Source organism: Pyricularia oryzae, chromosome 1 (genome assembly GCF_000002495.2).
Source record: "Pyricularia oryzae 70-15 chromosome 1, whole genome shotgun sequence".
NCBI classification, from domain to species: Eukaryota; Fungi; Ascomycota; class Sordariomycetes; order Magnaporthales; family Pyriculariaceae; genus Pyricularia; species Pyricularia oryzae.
Window position 1 is genome coordinate 3722339 of NC_017844.1, and position 18994 is coordinate 3741332.

Sequence of the window (18994 nt, forward strand, 5' to 3'; positions counted from 1 at the left end):
GAATCAGCAAATAAACCAAGGCCTAAACCAAAGCAGGGCGCACCCGCTTTCGATGACGGAGGCTCTGCTCGATCATTTTGGTGCTGCCCGTTGGTCTAATTGGTGAGAAGAGGGCAGTCCATGCTTGGCCCGTTCCATACCGCCTCAGCCAATAGCGAATGTGAGAGAATCCGGAGTTTGTTGCAAGGTAAGCTAGGCAAGGAGTATGGGTAATCACTTGACAAACCACGAAAAGGTGACAATACCACTATCACTGGAGTCTCTGCTTCCCTTGAGCTCAAGTGCGATAAAAATAAAATAAAATAAAAACAGATAAACAGAGAAGAAACGTCGCAAGCGAGAGGGAGGGAAAAAAAAAAACACAGCATACTGGTTAGCCTGGCGGGTTCCTCCCCCGAGGTTGGACGGCTTCACTTTTCCGGTCCCACTTGTCTCTTCTGCTTCTTCTGGTTTCGCCCAGGATGGTCGTGGCGTTGATAGTCTTAGACAGCATAGTAAGCAGTACAAAAAAAGAAGTTACGGGGCCTGCGTACCGTTGTACAAAAAAAGACGACTGTGAATTTCTTCTATTTGCGGTGTTTTCTTTACTGTGTTTTTCTTTTCTAAAAACTTGTCTTCCCATCGGGCGATGCCTTGAGTGGTTACCACCCATCCCACATCGATATGCATGGAGGGCATGCCCGCGCGAGTGTCTCATTGGGGCTGCAGAAGCGGCTTGGGCAGCATCGTGGCTTGTCCGAAACTGGAAATTCCCCAGCTAACACACACCAGTCAGTCAATCTCGACTGCAAATCAATTTCGCTCAAGTCCGCTGGTCGCCTAACGAGCCTCCAATTCATTTGGCTTTTTGTTGCTTCGAGGTCTAGACGTATCTTGTCCAGTAGTTTATTCTCCGTCAGAGTTGGTATGCAGAGACCCGTAAACGCCGACTAGTGAGTTTTTTCAAACTGGGCATCATTCATCGGTCACCCAGTTGACATGTTTTTTTTTTTTGTTTTTTTGTTTTTCTGTGGAGGAGGCACAGCACAGCCTACCTATACACAGCCAGCCGTGCACGATTCCTAACTGTACCCCAAAATAAGTGTGACAAGAAGAAAAGTAGACAAACAGGAATCAGAAGAAACAAACCCAAGGTGGAAAAATAATTATAACAATGTACCTAACGAAATCCACCTCCGGACTAAAACAGGACTATACGGGCCACAGTTGCTGCACTTACTATGATCGATCACGATTATCACGAATCAGATTGCAAGTTCACCTGACTCAGCCACTTAGAAGAAAGTATTGGCAGGCTCTTGGCAACCCCATCATCACGGATTGACTTTTCTACGCCGCCGGCGATCTTGCACCGTGACGACACCACAACGGCTATCCTCTTGCCGATGTCATCGACGACGGAAACGGATTACCGAACCGACAAAAAAAACCAACCTACTCGACCCGACTCGCACACCGAGCATGGCGAGATTTGCAAGACCAGACAAAAGTACCGATAAAACATTTGACTAGAACTAAACTGACTGGATGGCCTGAGAAGGGGGTGCCTCCGCAAATTTGTGGCTTTTTTTTTGTTCTTGTTTGCCTTGTTCTCGCTAATACTTTGTAGGCCACGAGGTGGACTCGCAAAAATCAAAAAGAAGGCGATAGACTACTGCCGACTAGGGTGTTTTTTTTCTGCTGCCTTGGGGCCTTTCGGGGTTATCCAAATCCCGACGGAGTTCGCACATCTGAGCTAGGATTCACAGATATATGGGAGGATCAAAAGATTGTCGACGGACAACCAAGGCTACTCAATCGAGCTTGCTGCGCGAACACGAGCCTCATCACTCATCGTTTGGAGTAACCAAAAAAAAATGTAAAGTTTAAGTTAACACGGCTTTTGGTTTTTTTTTCTCCATGCCTACGGTACTCTCTCATTCTTTGGTACCGTAACTAATCTTCCCGGAGGTATGATCGCCAGCTCATCATTTATCGAAAATCCATGATTGACATGGGGACAAAGTGCAAGCAGGTACGCGAATCTAGCCAATGGATATGAGGGACGGTGGCTTGCCTCGAACAGGGCGTTCGTTCCATACTGACCAATCTGCACCAGCCTGTCGCACAGGGCGAGCGTTGATTGGCTGAAATACGGGATCGTCCTTAGTTCGGTGGGGTAGGATATAACCCGTGAGCTAAAAAAAAGACATGGGTGCGGTCGGTATGTCAAAGTCGAACCAGGGTATATTCTTCTTTTTTTGTTTTTTGCCCTTCTTTTTTTCAAGAGCACCTTAGTTTTACTGCACTAACTATACTGTATGCAAAACACGATTCCCCTTTTGTTTTCATCACCATCTTTGATTCTCTTTCCCCCCCTGCGCACCAACCCGTCCAAGCCGTCCCTCTTCCGACTCCGATATTCCGGGTCCACTTCTTCCCGCAAAGTACCTGGCTTGCGTTACAAGTTCGTTAGGTATACAATGATGCACAGCCTGGTATCATCCGTTCCATGACCATGAAACGTAATACCACAAAAGCTTGTCGCGGTTTTTTGGTACCCCACCCGTCGGCTCATCACGCCCTCGTTAGCTCTCATTATAATTCATAACTCACCAGAAAGAAAAATAAACCCAAGTGAAAAATATCGCAGTCTACTGTAGGAAGGTGTCTTGGCGATTGGCGGAGGGGAAGGGGGGAAGGGGGCAAAAACAATGTCGAAGTCGGCTTGCCTTGGCTGCCTCCCTACGTCGTAAGTCAAGGAAAATCTCAAGCCTCACACGTTACTTTTGACAAAATTCCCGCTGGGCAATGCATGACAGGCGGCGACAGACACGAAAACTGGGTCTGTCATTGTTCCCCCCCTTGCCTTGTGATGTCTGTCTGTGTGAATACATCTGCCTATGTATGGTTGGTTCGGAGATGTCCCATGGTTGACTGGGCTTCGCCTAGGTAGGTTGCAGGTCATCTCTTTGGTCGAGCAACCTGTCGGCTTACTTTGTTGTTGATTGTGGATGCGAGCCAGCCAACAACCGCAAACAACATTAACACGCTTCAATATCGAACTTCCCATATAGGTACTTACTTACACATGGCACGACGGCTGCCTGCGTTGCCCAACGTAGCATCGGCGCCCACACATCATCTTAACCCACGTCATGCCATACGTCCCCCTGGATTTGACAGTACTCCGTAGGCAAGGGATGGTGATCTTACTGCTAGCCTATCCGAATCTGTATTCAAGCTCTCAGTACAGTACAGTACACACAACTAAAGTCTGACAAGGCTCGGAATTGGTATCCGGTATATACCAAGAGCCCGCTAGTCGCGTTGTAGCATCGTGTCTTGAGCCCGGATCATCAAGCTCTGCATTCGTCTTGATTTTTTACTCCGTGTATAGCGCGCGGCGCAATCGGTACTTGTTATTCTTTTTGATCATCCTTCAAGGTACTTCGTACAAGAAAAGAAACCAAAGGATAAATGAATAATTATGGAGACAACTCAATACGGAAGCCGATGCGGCAAGCATTTTGCGCGGCACAATCATTGCAAATCGCCGGGATGGCAGACCCAAGATCTCTGCTTTCTGGTTTTGGGTAAACATAAAACTTGGAGGAAATTCCGTGTCCAATCACTGGCCCCGATGCTTGAATATTTCTTTTTATTTAATCTATGTCAGACAATGACATGCCCTTTTGGTAATGCAATGAGCGGTCTTGATTTACTTTGCAATCTCCTGACAGACGAAGAAAATAATATTGGGTCAAAACAAAAACAAAAACAACACTGATGAGACAAATTTGGTTGCCGTGACGGCGCATGCAAGCTGCAACGGAACCAAGTGAAGGTACTCAGCCCTATGACGAGTGACTTTTGAGAGACTTTTTTGCTTCGTGGCAGCGTTTATGTAAGATAATAGACCTTGGGTATGCATAACTTTATCCACAACGAATACCACGCACACTGCTTTTACACCGCCGCCTACCACCGACTGCAATTTATGGCAAGACCGAAGGCGGCAGTGCCCTCTTGTTTACGCATTTCGCAGAGCTGTACAAATCCAGACGAAGATAAAAATGAAAAAAAAAGTAGAAAAAAAATAAAAATAAAGAAAAAGAGAGGGAAAAAGAAAAGGTCCTACCCCCATGTCTTCTCGAGTCCGCCGTTCGTCATGGGAGATATGATTGCCCGATTATCACTTAACCCCTTTCGTCTCCTCCTGCTGGATAAAGGGATACACACATTTGTGACATTGACTGCCGAGACCTTTTCTGCCACTCAATATCCACACGCACACACCCCCGTCTCAGACATCCCAAACGCACCGAGGAGGGGATTAAAGGGGTCTCGGGAGGCGGTCAGGGACTGCAGAGACTTTCCCTCCGGTCTGGAACGCGACATTGCGACTGGCTCGATTCGTGAAGCAAGCAACAGCTTTCGTTTGTCGACTTACAAGTCTATACTATACCTTTTGCAATTATCGACGTGATTGGCTATTTTAGCGATGCAATCTATGGAGGGGGATTGACCCTCCCCCTTCTTTCATATTGTAGTCTTTTTTTGCTTCTTCTACATTTTCTAAAGTTGATCCTTGTTCGCTTTTCCCCCCCTCTCGCCCTAATTGGGGCGTTTTTCTTAGCTTGATGAATTTGCCAGCCGGGACAATTCACAAGTGAGAGACACCGTCTTGGCGTTATGAGACATAGATTAGGGGCCTCATTGTCGGCATACAATATGCTCGCCCAGGAAAGGAATGTGGGCGGGCCATACCGGTCTGGCGAGGGAGGAAAATAATAGGAGCGGGGGGCGTGTCTTTGGTGCACAGGGAGGGAGGGGGAGAAAAAAACAGACCAAAAAGTGAATAAAGAGAAAAACAAAAACAACAACACAAGACTCGGGCAAGAGCGCCAAGACCTTGACTGAGTAACATGATTGCATCGGTGGGCTTGAGATCCGGTGAACTCATTTCATCACCGACTGCCCTACAAAACTGGCCCAATAGGTACAAAAGGACTCATGACGATCTTTTTTTTACCGACCCACAAGTGGCCGCTCTTCTGTTGAGGTGCATACGTACGCGTAATTATGGATCGACGGCTCTATCGGCATTCAAGAAGTTAACAAGAGTCAGTACCTACTAACTCGAGTGGGTGCGCCCTGGAGAGAGACACCACTATTCCTATGTGTTCAAGTTTACAGTCCTGGTTCTCTGCAAACATTACCTCCATACGTTGACACTTTTGATCGAGTCTTGTATGTGCGAGTTGTGTCTGGGTTAGGCCCTGAACCTTCACCTACAAACTTCGATTATTCCCTTGGCATTTCACTTCAACTTTTGTTAAGTACGAATGCGTGTACTGAAAAGTCACCCATATAGTTACTTGCTGGGATATGAAAAAAATCCTTCTCCAAGTTACATATTTTGTTTGTACCACATACTGCGTGCCCCCTCCTGACTAGAGATCTCAACCCATGTGCGATAGCCACTTTTGTTCCAACAACTTTAAATTCACACGCGCTTGGCGTTTACTTACTTCGTATGCAGCTCTGATAATCGTTACAAATAATTATATACTGAGTTACAAGTTCGAAAGGCAATTAATTGTACAGATTGGATAGACCTCGGCGGATGCTTTTATTTCCGCCAAGCAGAGGGCCAATCGAAAGTTTGAAACATGGAAGAGTCCAGTAGGGGACCCTGAAGCCAACTTGGATACCTTCAAGCTGACCCACTCTGGCAGGCAGCAACATAACTTGTCAGGTACAGAGTTGCTAGGTACCCTCAAGTGCAGGAGCGTATGGAGAATACAGCCAGGAAATTGATGGTTAGGGCTGAGGCTGTTTTGCGAGAGATTAATCGCCTCGCCGACATCGGCTCGTCAAAATGTGATATTTTAAGGTGTTGTAATTTTGTGACATTAAGAGAGAAAGAGAGAAAGAGAAAAAAAAATAAAAAAAAAATAAAAACTACCCCCGCGATAGTGCGAAAGCATCCTCATGAAAATTCATTCCATTTTCCTTGGCAAACCAAGTCTCGAAAGTTGTGGTGTTTTGGAAAGGCCCTCCTCCCCACGCCTTGCTGCACCTCAGAATGACACAATACATGGGTACAAAAGTACCTTCGTACTTTGCACTTTGCAGATCGCCGTCCTGCCGTGTGCTGGTCCCCGACAAACCAACCCCCATGTCGCCCTCCACTCCAAAACCCTGGGCGGGAACACCCAGGGATTTTCAAAGAGATTCTCCCCGTTCCCTATTTGGGTAATCAGTGCGATGGAATACTGTCAAGAAAAGGCCTGCGTCCACGGGCTGCCTTGGGTGTTACCCACCCCTGGTTCTAAACCACCTTCTAACCACCCTCCACAGCAAAGTCCTTTTTTTTTTCGCAGATCAATCCATCATCAGGTAGGGACCCAACACACACGCTCCTCGGCCTCCCTTCCGTCCACTGCCAGACCCTTGCGAGGGGGGGGGGGGGGGGGACCGGGGCTTGCAGGGGGACCGCGGGATGGCTCCCGCGGACGGAGGCGGACGAAATGAGGCAAAAGGCAAAATGGAGACTCGGGTCCGCCAAGGCACACGCTCTTTGTTTTTATTTTTCTCCATGGGATGAACTTTTTTTTTCTGACAAGTTCACTCCGCAAAAACATCGGAGCTTTTTGGATGACAAGACAAGTCGGCAGGATTGATCAGCAGCGAAACCACTTTTTTTTTTGTTCTTCATTTGCTCAAAACCAAACAAAATATGTCAAAACAAAAGACCGCTCACACCTCTTAATACTAATGTTAATCATGACAAAACACAATCTTCGCTTGCCTCATCCTTCTTATAACATGTTCCATAGCCGAACTGCCGGATTCTTGGCACATTTTCTTTTCTTTTGTTCATCTCTGCTGTATATTTTCCCCCTATGTTACTGAATCAAAACCATGTCTACGCATGGAGCGTCATCATTGGCTGTCACCCTGGTTTTCCTTCTCCCGGAGGTCCCGCGAGCCGTCCACTTCGTGTGCTGCTGCAAGGCGGTACCAGACATCCCTGGGCTTTGTTTTTGTTGTTGTTCTTATTATTTTCCGGGCAAAATACTTACTTTTTTTTCTACGATAAAGAGATGCGATTGGGCAACGAGTAGAGGGGGTGGAGCGCCACACCAAAACAAGTGCCTCTAATTGTAAGCTTCTTACACGTCCTTGACAGCGGTGGGTCAGTGTGTGTGCAAGAGCGAGTATCGTGTATTGTATGTAACCCACCGTCCACCGAACTGGTGATGCAAAATGCTACCCAAGGTCACCGCGCAAGTGTAGACAACAAGTCGGTGCTTGTTCCCCCATACTACGTTTATTTTCTACAGTTACAGTGACAGGTCGAGGTTCGGCCCGTCGTCGGTGGTCCTACTACGGCCGACCGCCTGGTTGGGATACCAGACCAGATGACAAACAATTAGCTAATCACTGCTGCGTTGAGAACCAAACCATGAAAAATTCATAAAATAAAGGGCAAATTTTCAACTTCGTCATCGATTGGACATCTTAGGACGTCTCACCAAAATATTTGCAAATCCTAGAAATACGAGCTTGCGGCAGAGAGGGGGGGAAATCAAATAATTGGACACCCCTCACCCACCTACGACGTGGCTCAATTATTTTGTGACGACCATGGCAGATCGATGCTGGTACAGTGGTTTCTAAATTAAGCTTGTTGCCGGAGTTCTGATTCCTTGGCTTGCTTGTACCTCCAAAGTGCGGACCGAGTATTATTTTGAATAATAAACTAAAGATTATGATAACACCGTCGGTAAGACCTTTGGTGAAGTTTTACAGAATGTTGCTTCTTGACCCAGGGGAGAAAAAAAACCAAAAAAAAAGTGAGAACAAGATACCCTTGCTACAGTATGGCGTTGATCCTCTCCCGCGCTTGCCAATGGTTGGGGTGGAGGGCAAGGAGGGACTAGCTCCGATCGCCATGAACAAACTGTCCTCGATGTCATCAAAGGTCCTGCTCTCAATCAAACCGTGCACGTGGCACGCCTTATTTTAGACTCCGTTAATATGCAGTCTTCTTGATAAGCAGGGAGGTGGTTTTGGTAGGCGAAAAAAAAAAAATACTAAGATCCATCAAGTCACTACTTGGTACTTAGGCGCTCTGAGAGAAATGATGGTTACTATCCCGGCTAGCTTACTCAGGCAAATGCACAAACGAGTAAGGTGCTATAGGGACCGACCGTGTTTCGTTCCGAAGATCTGGTGACCCCTGTGGAACCCCCCGTTCATCTCTAACACCCCCGGCCCCAAAGGCCTAGACCACCATGGACCTGGCCATGCTCTTCCAATGATCCATACGCAAAGCTTGTTCCTATTGGGAGATGGCGGGAGGGCTGTGATCCACTTTGTATGCACGTTGTCTGAATGGGGACAGCGAAAGCAAGCTGGAAAACCATGCAATAATACTGTATTTTGCATCTTTTCTGCAGCAGTCAGTCCCATTCTGTCGTCGCCATCTACACGCCTGCCGCTGCCAAACAGGAGGCCCCCTTTGTGCCAGGGTGAGAGGGTAAAGAGAAAAAAAGAAGAAAGAAAAAACAGAGCTTGGCACAGTATGAATTTGCTTGTCTCCCCCGCCCCGCCTTTCCCCTGGTGCATGAAGAACGGTGACGCCAAGGATCAAGATAAATTTGTTAGTAAATTTCCGGGGCTGGTTGATAATTGGGTTCACATTTCATCAAATTTGTGGAGGAGAAGATCCGCAATTAGTTGTAATCTCTTCGCTTGATGAAAAGATTCAATAGTTCTCTGTTATATATGCCCCTCTCTCGGTCCCGAGTGGCCAAAACTTGTCATGTCAAAAAGTGTTTGGCTGTCAAGATTTAATATGGTTCCAATTAGCTCCTGGAAAGTGCCAACCCAGGGTGGTTCCGCCCATGAGCCTTATTGATACCACACTTGATATCATCGTCTCATCTCTGGTGTGAGCTTAATCTCACCAACTGTCCTCCGAGGGCTTGGCACTGGACACCTGTGTGCGCATGTCGTATTTCCCCGTCTCCGCTGGCTGCTTGATAAGACGTTACAGGACTGCAACAGGGACGGACCGAAAAAAAAGTGTCGACAACGATGTCTGATACGCTGAGATGCGAGTTTCTATTTTGGCTGGCGAGTCGCATTTCTCCTTGTTCCCTGTGTTCAATAGGCCATGTCGATAATATCTGTACGGGCCCAAGCTTTGAGGACCGGGGACCGGGCCAGGTCCAGCCACGAGGAGGCGAGACCGCCGTCGCTGCCCTGCCCCCATCACAAGTAGCGCACTCGGGGTCGGCTATCCCCATCTTCATAGAGGTCACGATGAGCTGGGGGCAGGACAGGTGAATAGGTATGTAGCCAAGGCGCCTTAACGAAGACAGGTGTGGGGAGGATGGAGGGGCGTGTGAAGGTGTCGCCCAACAAGATGGGTTCATGTGCAACCGCCTCTTTTGTCTGCAAGCAATATGCCACGGCACACAACACATAGATAGCAACACCAAGCTTACACACAGCACATAGCATACAGCGCACGCGGAACCCTGGCGTGGTATGCCGTCGTCTGGCGCCATCTGGGTGCACGCGCACCATATCCGATCACAACTCAGGGTCTCGACCCAGGCTGGCGGGAAGAGTTGCCTGTCGGTTTTTGTTTTGTTTAGATCAAGATCGGGAGTGGCTGCGGCGCTAGGAGAATCAAGCAAGCATAGTCCGTCAAGAAACAACGTGGAAGGACGGTTGAGCCCGTCGCCCTCGCTTGCACTGCCACTCACGATGTATTAGGGCACTGGCATTTTCTGGCTTTGTTTTGCTTCCCAGGAGGCCTAGATTTGAGGCCGGGCCAGAACGGTTCAGAGCCGGTGTCTGTGGGCTTTGAGGTCGAGCTGGCGTTTAGGTGACAATTTGGCGCCAGAAGAAAAAGCGGCTCCTCCCTTTGATACGGACAGGGAGGCACACACAGACAGAGGCTTGGTTTTGCAGTATAGTCTTTCGAGCATCTGGCAAGCCCGCCTTGTCCACCTACCTGGGTCTAAAGCAGGCTTGGATGGGGTCGCGCCTGAGCTACCTTGGTCTGGGGGACTTTTTGAGGGGGGTGCCTGCATGGCATGCCGGAAGGCTGGGTTAGGGCAATTTTGCTCCGAAACGTTAGTGATCCTACCAAACGCTTAGCAGCTGCACAGGTTATAGGAGGTCTTCTTGTTCAGGGGATCGTGAAACTAATTTCTGGGCATAATCATAGAACCATACGGTATTGTTATTGACTGGGGATGTGTACCTTGGCTTTGTGTATCGTTTCATCGCCCAAGGCCATACAGAAATGGTACGGTGCTGTACTGTGCTGTATCGTAAGCAGACAATGAATAATCAAGACTTGAACGAAGTGGGACGCTCGTGGCATTCTCACAGGCCAATCGCAAATTCGCAATGGACAGACAGACGTTTCGGTAATTTCTTCGTAATGAGTTGTAGGTGGGCTTTGGCTGGGAACATCGACAACACACACAGATGAGTGCAACTCTGAAGTGCGGTTATGGGGTCACGGGTGGAGTTCATTTGTGGGCCTTTTCCCTTCCCCACCCACCAAAGAATGTCAAAGTCTCGGTCCCGGCAGGACGGTTCCCTCACAAAAGATCAAATGTCAAAGCCCTGCCAAAAGACGACCTTCCGCTTAACATCTCCCTATTCGGCATAGCTTCTGACGTCTTGGACAGGGCAGGCCAGCAAGCATATACCCTGTATATGCCAAGATCTGGACCACCAAAGACAACACGCCTGCAGACCCACAAGCCTGGCCCACCACCACAGTCAGAGGCTTGGAGATTACCACGTAAAGGGTTAGGGGGGATAAGATGTAGGCGTCAGGGGGTGTTTGGGTTGTCGAGAATGAGGTGTGATTCGATCAGAGAGATTAGGTTCTGGTTGGTCCAGTATCGTATCATTGGGATGTGTTCGCCAAGTCGCCTTGTCAGGCTGCGGTACGTGTAAGGTAAGGTACCTACCACCTAGCTCAGGTAGGCAAGAAAGCAAGCAAGGCAGGGTCAGCTAAGGTACCTCAAGCGATTTACGGCTTGTTCCTTCCCTCCCACTTTCTTGGAATTTATTCAGCCTCTCAGAAAATGGACTAGGGACGGGGAAAAAGTCGTCGCGAGTTATAATAACAATCGTACAATTGAGAAAAAAAATCACAAACCACTATACAACATTTGCGCCACCAAAACAACTTCAAGAGTCTAGACTCGACAATATGCATTGGAGGAGCTCCGGTCTCCTCGGACCCACGCCAGCAATTCTTAGGGTTTGAGGCGCGTCTCGGGGCCCCGGTCTCAGTGACGCGCACCGACTTAGTGATACTAGAACTTACAATTTACGTACCTACCTACCTACCTACGAAGTACGAGTCCTAGGACCTACAAAATACAAGTGCCATTTCTCGCATGGCAGTCCAGTAATATCAGGTCATCGCTCAAAGTCACTCTTGGCTTAGCCCCTTCGGTTCGTCTCTTCTAACCTCATTCTAATCTGCCCTCGTGCTTGGCTGTTTACTACGTAGGCTTAGCCTTCCCCAAGCAGAGTAGCTCCTCACGGCAGGCGGCCAGGAGCCGAAATTCGCAAGTTTGCTGGCGTCCCCTGCCGACCGCACCGTCATTACCACGTGGCTAACCGCGGCAAACACTACGGTAAAAGGGGGTGTATGGCTACTCTGGAGGTTGGCGTATCGGTAGAGGAGACGACAAACCCACATTCTAATGACAACGGGGAGTTCTCTACAACCATTTCCCTGTCCCCCTGGCCGTATCTTTTGCCGTGACTCCTTGGTTCATTCATTTCTCCCCACTACCTCACTGCCTGACCCTTGCTGTTCAAGGCTTTCCGAGCAACGCAGGGCCAAAAGGACCTCCGAAAGATTATCTGTTTACTAAACCTTGTGGTGATTCCGATAAAGATATCGTCACCCTTTGACTTTTTGCCCCACTGGGAATGGATATATCCCCGCTGTATAGCGGAGGCGATTTCCTGCCCCTTGCCCACCTCGCAAAAGGCAATATGGTACGATGTCTCCGTGCCTCGTGGTGAGGCTCTGTTGAAATTTCCTTTTACGGCCACCTCTGCGAGATAGCCTACATTTTTTGTATTGGTTCGGCTCTCGAGATCCCAACACCCCACCTACCTATTGCCAAATCACATGGGTAAAGACCCAATCACAGGGACTTTGTCCAGGTTTCCCCAACCTTTTCGCGCTGCCCGTCCCTTGTGCTCCAAAGATAGATTCCCTGCCCTGCCACACACCTTTCCCTCCCCTCTCCCGATGATAGATCTTGGTAGCACAATGACCCGTGAACCGTCTTACAGAGGCCCATATCTTCATCATCCCGTATTCCCGTACTGTCACGTACACAAACACCCCCCTTTCCCACTCCTTTCTGCCCTGTTCTCGCCTTCCCCAATTAAACAGTCAAAAAGCATCAGTGTTACATGGAAGATCCAATACGGCAGTGACTTCGCCGGACGACTTACAAATACTGTATTGTATGGGTTAACCCTCGCTCGGCCACCTTACCCACGGCGGGTCCCGATCAGCGTGTGCTTCCATGGGACAAAAGGACCGCCAAGGTGAAATGACTGGTCCTAATCCACCTACCCCGGATTCTCTCGACTCGTACTGTACTGTAGTACTGTCGTAGTTTTCTCCTTATTCTGTTTTTCTCTGTGGAAATAAAACTGACCCATCTGCGCTTTCGGCCTCGGCATAGCGGGATCTTAATTCCGCTGCTGCTGCCTGATATACTGGAGAAGTAATCCACACGTCTCTCTGTTGCACCCCCACATGAAAAGAGATTTTTTTTTGTTCGGGTTTTAAGCAGATACCGACTAGTCCTGTGGCAAATATGTTCGTGGATTCGGCAAATGACAATCAGCTTCTCCGGCAACTCCTCCGGCAATGGGCTGTTTGGTATCTTGGTGAAAGGGGTCGATAAAGGCTCTGGACCTAGGTAGGCACTGCGGTGCTGCATGGCAGTAATATCCCACGCGTGGGGTTTTCTTTTTTGGCTGCCTCCCCTTGTCAAAAGTTTACTCCCCGCCTAACCCGACAGGTCGGTTAACGAAGGCTGTATGTGGAGTGGTTTTCTTTTTATCAAGTGGCTGTACCCCCTATCCACCGTCACTTGCTCGTAAGTATCATAGTATGGCATGATAGTTTCCCCTGTGGCTGCCATAACTGAGTGGAGGTTCGCCATCCATCAATTCTCAGCAGGGACTATGCAGATTTTTGAGGGATGGGATGGCAACTTGCCTACCCCTGGTGACAGCTGTCATCAGATAATAATCACGCAAGGGGACATGGGATTGGTTAGACACATTTGAGATACTCTATCAAGCCCCTTGATCATCTATGTTATATGAAGATCATGATATATCCCTTGTTATCCCAGCCGTGATCCATTATCTGCCAGGGGGAAAAGTCATAAACTTTAGCTTCAGCCAAGGCACGAATCAATACCTGCATATACTCGCAGATTTGATCACGGCCGCCAAGGGCCAATGTAGCCAGTTTCGTCTGTAGGTTTCACTGATCGCCCTCACATGTCTCCTGGAAACGAGAGGGGAGAGGCGGGGGAAGGTTTGCGTGCTTGTCCTATTCAGGGAACCACAGGCGATATTGCATTTTCCGCTTTCCACTCCCCCCTCCCACAACCGTGCCTCGGCTGAGCCGTCCCTGGATGGGCCGCAGGTGACCCGACCGCAGTTCACGCAACTTTGGTTCACCAGAGCGGTTATAGGTTCGCCGGCTCGGTGCGCCAGCCCCAGCCGCCCGTAGCGCACTTGTCCAGCATCCGCATGCCGGCTGATTCACAGATCGCCATAGCGATGTTCCGCACAGCCTTGACCTCGTCCACTGTTGCGCCGCCGTTCAGAGCTCCCTTAAGGTGACCCTTGAGCTGCGGGTTGACCTGTATGCACGTGTTCTATTATTAGCCTCTTATCTAGTGGTACGGTATCCGGGGCCATTGGTTGGGCAGTTGAACAATGTAGGGTAGGTAGGTAGACCCCGACCCCCCAACGGTTGGCATGGTTGCAATGGGCAGTTTAGTTGAGCCAGCCTTGGAGATACCCAGTAACAGTGACAAACAAGGCGCCGAGAAAGTATAATGTAGACGGGGGTTGCGACGATGAAGCAGGATAATTGACGAGTACGTACATCCTGTGGGATGAGCCCAGCAATCAGGACAAACGAGGTCTCGGCCGGCGTCAAGACAGCAGTGTTGCTCAGCAAGTAGCCATACACGAGCCTTGCCGTCAGACCTAGATCCTCGGTGCCTGACCGATCCATCTGGCCCATGACGCGCTTCGAGACCTTACCATAGATCATGTCAAAGAAGCGCTGGCCGCGATGCAAGATCTGCGACGACGGCACGTCGTACATCTCGAGGGGCCGCGAAGTTGGCGAGAAGGCCAACGGCTCGTCTACCAACTGTTCCGGAGTGTGCTTCTTGAGTTCGAGAAGGGCGTTGATGGTCTTTTGGTGGTTGCTTTGGTCAGCACCCTTGGGCATCTAGGTTGGGGCGACTGACGGGTAGGTGCCTGGGTGCAGGGTAGGTGACATGAAGGAAGCCAAGCAGGCGCTTCCTTGTTTGTCCTGCAAACAACTCACCTTGGGCAAACCTCCTATTGCTGCGGTTTTCACGAGGGCTTCCCGCATACGGCGAGATATGGTCAGTTGTTCCTCGGGCGAGGGTGCGCCTTCTGTGCCGTGGTCGACCCCATGGGTCAACACGTGCTTGTATACCGTCGGTATCTCATCAGGACGGTTCAGCACCGCCAACGTTGTGGCCGCCACGAAGTACCACGTGTTGCGCGGCAAGTGCGGTTGTTTCCTGATGGAGGCCAGCAAGGCCGGCGTAATGACGGCGGGTAACTGAGCTGCCATGATGGGGATGACCGGCTGGCTGGCTTTGTGCTGATGGTCTTACAGGGCTAGGTATTCTTCTGGTTGCAGTGTTTCACAGACAAAAGCCAGCAGTCCGCGTCAATACCCAGGAAATAAAGAATAGCTGAGTTTCGTTTACCCTCGTCGTCCTCATCTCACAAATGATCACATTAAAGTAGAACACAAGTTGCAAATGCCGTCGGATGTCCCGAGTTCGCTGTAATCTCCCCCGCAACTTTCGGCCCAATTCGCGTCAGACCCGCTCGTCGCGCGCTGTAATGCCCGATGAGATGGACCTCACCTCCGCACTGCACGTTTGGCAATGGTTCATCTGGTATATCGATACTATGGTAAGTAGGCCATCATGATTATGTAATAGACGACTTCACCCAATGGTGAGCGTAGGATAGATCGGCGATAAGGCGAGACCCATTCGGACCCCGACCTTTCGACGGAGAACCCATCACGTGCTCTGGCGGAAGCTTGTCAATGTAACAGGCCGCATTGTGACACGATACATCAAGACCTCCAAAGCCTAACGTGGCTTCAACGCGTGCACAATTCGGCCCATCAACAACCTGACTTTAATCGAAGGGATTAGTTCTGCTATCAGCTCCCACACAACCCACAGGAAGATGCGATCATCAGAGCGGTCTTAGATTTTTTTTCTTCTTCTAGAGAGCTTCCAACCGACTGCCGTCAACATGCGGTTAGCCTGGTATGCCGGGGTAAGCTTGACCCTCGCCTCCGAGAGCTCCAATGGCGCCGCCGCCTTAGCAACAACCTATCGAGGCATATACTAACATATCGCGTTCGTTGTCCACCATGCAGGCCTCGACGGCCCTCGCCGGCGGCGTGGTGTTTTCCGCGTTCAACCAGCGTGCCAATTTCTATTCGGCCATGGTCCATTTGTCCCAGAGCAACCTCTCCATTATGGTACGCTTTCCCCTTCTTCTTAAGTGAAGCTTAAGCAGATCATCGCCATCATGTGGATCCCCTAGCTTACCCCTCGCCCCGGCGCTCACAGATCCTACTCAACATTGTTATGTTTGTTTACATCTCCTTCATATATGGTCTCCAACGACTATGCTACGGACAGCTTCGGCCGGTCGAGATCGAGCAACTTTACGAGAAGGCTTGGTTTGCCGTGACCGAAACCTGCTTGGCTATGACCATATTCCGGGAGGAGATCGGAGCTTTCTTCATCGTCATGTTTACGGCCCTCTTGACGGGCAAGGTCTGGGGATGGATTGGCGACGGCCGGGTCGAAGTCCTGGAGCAGCAACCACCCGCGAACCCGCGACTTTTCCACGCCCGCCTAAGCATCTCCCTCGTCGTCAGCGTCATCTACGACATATGGTTACTGCAGTACGCAACCCGGACGGTTATCCAGCAGGCCCGACCTAACATGACGGTCATGTTCCTGTTTGAATTTGCGATTCTGCTGGTTTGCTCAGTGCAGACCGGGCTCCGATACATCGTCTCCCTCACCGAACAGAGTATTCTTAAAACTCAGACTCGCCAGGGGCTGGAGGCACGACGAAGGCAAATTCGGGAGCAAAGGGCCGACATACTGCGGCGCAGAGAGTCCGGCGAGGCCACAGAGGAAGAGATGAACGAACCACTGCCGGACGAAAATGACGTCGAAGAAATGGACATCGAGGTGCCCGGATGGGAGGCCAAGGGGCACTGGATCCTTGTTCTGGATCTTTGCGCAGGTAGGGGACTAGTTCCGTCGCATGCCAACAAGCTTTCTTGTTCACTGTTTACTGACAGCACCTCGATATAGACTTTCTAAAGCTCGGCATTTACGGCGCGTTCTTTGCTCTCATCCTTATCTTCTACGGGCTGCCTATCCACATCATGCGCGACCTCTTCATGACAACGCGATCCTTCGTCAAACGCCTCGGAGCCTTGTTGCGCTATAGACAAGCGATTAAGGATCTCAACAGGTATCCCGACGCCACCGAGGAAGACCTCAACAGGGAAAATACATGCATCATCTGTCGAGAGGAGATGCATCCCTGGAACGCAAATGATGCAGCCCGTATTGAACGGACTCGTCCCAAAAAGCTTCCATGTGGCCACATTCTTCACTTTGGTTGCTTAAAGAGCTGGCTTGAGCGCCAGCAGGTCTGCCCAACATGTCGCCGTTCTGTGGTTATTGGTGCACCTGAGCCTGGAAGGAGAGATGCCAATCCTCCCCCATTTCGAGCTGCAGGTGTTGTACCTGGTAATCCCGCGAACTTGGCGCCTCAGCCCCCTGCTGGCAACGTCCCGAATAATCATCAGCAGCCACAACAGCCAAATCGACCGAATGTCAGGATGTTCGACCTCGGACCCATCAGGCTTGGATTCGCTAGAGGCGGGGCCCAGGATCTCCAGGAAATGGCGCAGATGATGGGCGTGCCGGCACCACCTATCCCTGAGAATAACCAAGCTGCTGTGCAGAACCCAGTTCTACCGCTACAGCCAGGCATAGTAGCGCCCTCCAATGTCGAAGCCATCCAAGCCCAGCTACGTGCAATCGAGGAGCGGATCCAGACGGAGGCATTCTCAATCCGATTTGCGCAGCAGGAAGCTCAGGTACTCAGGCTATTACTGCAACAGCTTGAAATGATACGTCACGCGCAAGCCATAAATCTTGCTGGGGGACAGGATGCAGTCGGACCACAATCATTCGCATCAGGCAGTGGCGCTCAGCCTCAGCAGGCACAACACCAGTCTACAGTTCCTGATTCGCAAACAAGTAATCATGGCCAACAACCCGGAGCTACAGACTCGAGCTCTAACCCAGGTGCTGCGACAACAATATCCCAGGCCCCTCTGGGAGGGTTGCAGCAAGGCGGTCCCTCGGTGCACAACCTGCCTCCAGCAGTACAGTCACTCAGTCCAGTTGCTGGGGCTGGCTCGGTTGGACTCAGCCATCACACCGTAGCACCAAATACCACACCAATCCCAGCTGGTAGCTCTGATCTACCAGAAGGCCTTGTGCTTCCCCCAGGATGGTCACTATTGCCGCTGAAGAGGGCGGACGGAATGCCACCTGCAGCACCTGAGATCCAGAGAACGGGAGAGACGACCCGGGCGGCGCTGGCGATATCAGAGGCGAGCACCCAAAGCCAGTCTGTACCAGAATCTAAGCCGGCACCAACGGAGTCCACTCCGGAGGCGGGAGGCTCAGGGACCGTAACAGCGAGCCAGGACCAGGGAGATGAAGAAGATGGTGACACCTCATCCTCTGAAGAAAGTGAGCAGAGCCATGATGATGGACCGACAGACTCTAGGGACGCAATGCCTTCATGGGGAGGTTCGGCGCAGCTCTTTGGAGATAGCGGGGTAGGAGGAAATAGGCAACAGCAAAGTCGTCCAGCGGACGACAAGGGCAAAGGTCGCGCTGTAGAAGTTGAGGATGAGGATGATTAGTGATGACGACCTTTGATTATGTACTTTCTTTTTAGCAATCAGCAGTCATCAAACAGCAGATTGAAGTGCGTGAAAGAATTAGTGATAGCGATGCATTGATTGGAGCTTGACCGAGATCTTTGCCAGTGACTACGTCCCGATATCGGCCTTTGGCACCTTCATTACCTGTTTATACTGGCAAACCAGACACGGTTGTTTGGTTCTCGGTTCACTTCTAATGGCTTCGGTCAATTGAAACCCGTGAAAACTTGTTAATAGGAAACTTTTCTACATGGGCCGACGCGGCGACGGGACTGTGCATATTCAACAAGCTTGTCAGGTCAATCAAGTCAAGGGTCCGTTATACTTTACAGTTCAACCATCCATTGTACTATATACGGTAGGCAAGTATTCGGGCGGGACTTGTTTAGCTGAGTTCTTTGTTCTGTGTTGGTGGACGGCTTCAAAGCCCGGTGGGGTTTGGCTAGTCCAGTGAAAGGTCACTCATGCATGGACCGGGCATGCCCGTCAGTTGGTCCCTCCCCACAGGGATTTGATCTCGAATGACGCTGCGGGGCAGGGGTTGAGTGGTGTCTGGTACCTTACTGGTAGATTCTTTTCTGGTGCTTCAAGGCCCGCCTTTTACCACTGCCGGCGGGCAATATG

The 18994-nt window shown here is 50.3% G+C and overlaps 4 protein-coding genes across 4 annotated transcripts; 2 read left to right on the plus strand and 2 right to left on the minus strand.

The window, feature by feature from the left end:
* Positions 1-9090: 9090 nt before the first annotated feature.
* MGG_11770 (uncharacterized protein) lies at positions 9091-9777 on the plus strand (the record flags this gene model as incomplete). The annotated part of the gene is made up of 2 exons (XM_003709769.1): positions 9091-9312; positions 9517-9777. 2 exons carry the CDS (start codon positions 9091-9093, stop codon positions 9775-9777), a joined length of 483 nt encoding a protein of 160 aa, XP_003709817.1.
* Positions 9778-11509: 1732 nt separating this feature from the next.
* On the minus strand, positions 11510-12744 carry MGG_16242 (uncharacterized protein; the record flags this gene model as incomplete). Its single annotated transcript, XM_003709770.1, has 6 exons — positions 11510-11667; positions 11913-12113; positions 12283-12431; positions 12511-12515; positions 12635-12660; positions 12720-12744. 6 exons carry the CDS (start codon positions 12742-12744, stop codon positions 11510-11512), a joined length of 564 nt encoding a protein of 187 aa, XP_003709818.1.
* A 597-nt stretch (positions 12745-13341) lies between these two features.
* MGG_09204 (uncharacterized protein) lies at positions 13342-15222 on the minus strand. The gene is made up of 3 exons (XM_003709771.1): positions 14648-15222; positions 14195-14512; positions 13342-13946 (listed from the first exon to the last, which is right to left on the minus strand). The coding sequence occupies exons 1-3, from the start codon at positions 14921-14923 to the stop codon at positions 13770-13772; spliced, it is 771 nt and encodes a 256-aa protein (XP_003709819.1). The 5' UTR covers positions 14924-15222; the 3' UTR covers positions 13342-13769.
* Positions 15223-15421: 199 nt separating this feature from the next.
* MGG_09205 (E3 ubiquitin-protein ligase HRD1) lies at positions 15422-18483 on the plus strand. Its single transcript, XM_003709772.1, has 4 exons — positions 15422-15651; positions 15755-15859; positions 15951-16641; positions 16713-18483. Exons 1-4 carry the CDS (start codon positions 15628-15630, stop codon positions 18347-18349), a joined length of 2457 nt encoding a protein of 818 aa, XP_003709820.1. The 5' UTR covers positions 15422-15627; the 3' UTR covers positions 18350-18483.
* Positions 18484-18994: the final 511 nt, after the last annotated feature.

What these genes read in the sequence shown, in the direction of transcription:
- MGG_09204 (XM_003709771.1), bottom strand. Translation starts at nt 14,923, where the DNA reads ATGGCAGCTCAGTTACCCGCCGTCATTACGCCGGCCTTGCTGGCCTCC. An exon ending in CAATAGGAGGTTTGCCCAAG is followed by an intron (nt 14,513 to 14,647) that starts GTGAGTTGTTTG and finishes AACCACCAAAAG; the next exon opens with ACCATCAACGCCCTTCTCGA. An exon ending in CTGGGCTCATCCCACAGGAT is followed by an intron (nt 13,947 to 14,194) that starts GTACGTACTCGT and finishes ACGTGCATACAG; the next exon opens with GTCAACCCGCAGCTCAAGGG.
- MGG_09205 (XM_003709772.1), top strand. Translation starts at nt 15,628, where the DNA reads ATGCGGTTAGCCTGGTATGCCGGG. An exon ending in AGAGCAACCTCTCCATTATG is followed by an intron (nt 15,860 to 15,950) that starts GTACGCTTTCCC and finishes CGGCGCTCACAG; the next exon opens with ATCCTACTCAACATTGTTAT. An exon ending in TGTTCTGGATCTTTGCGCAG is followed by an intron (nt 16,642 to 16,712) that starts GTAGGGGACTAG and finishes ACCTCGATATAG; the next exon opens with ACTTTCTAAAGCTCGGCATT.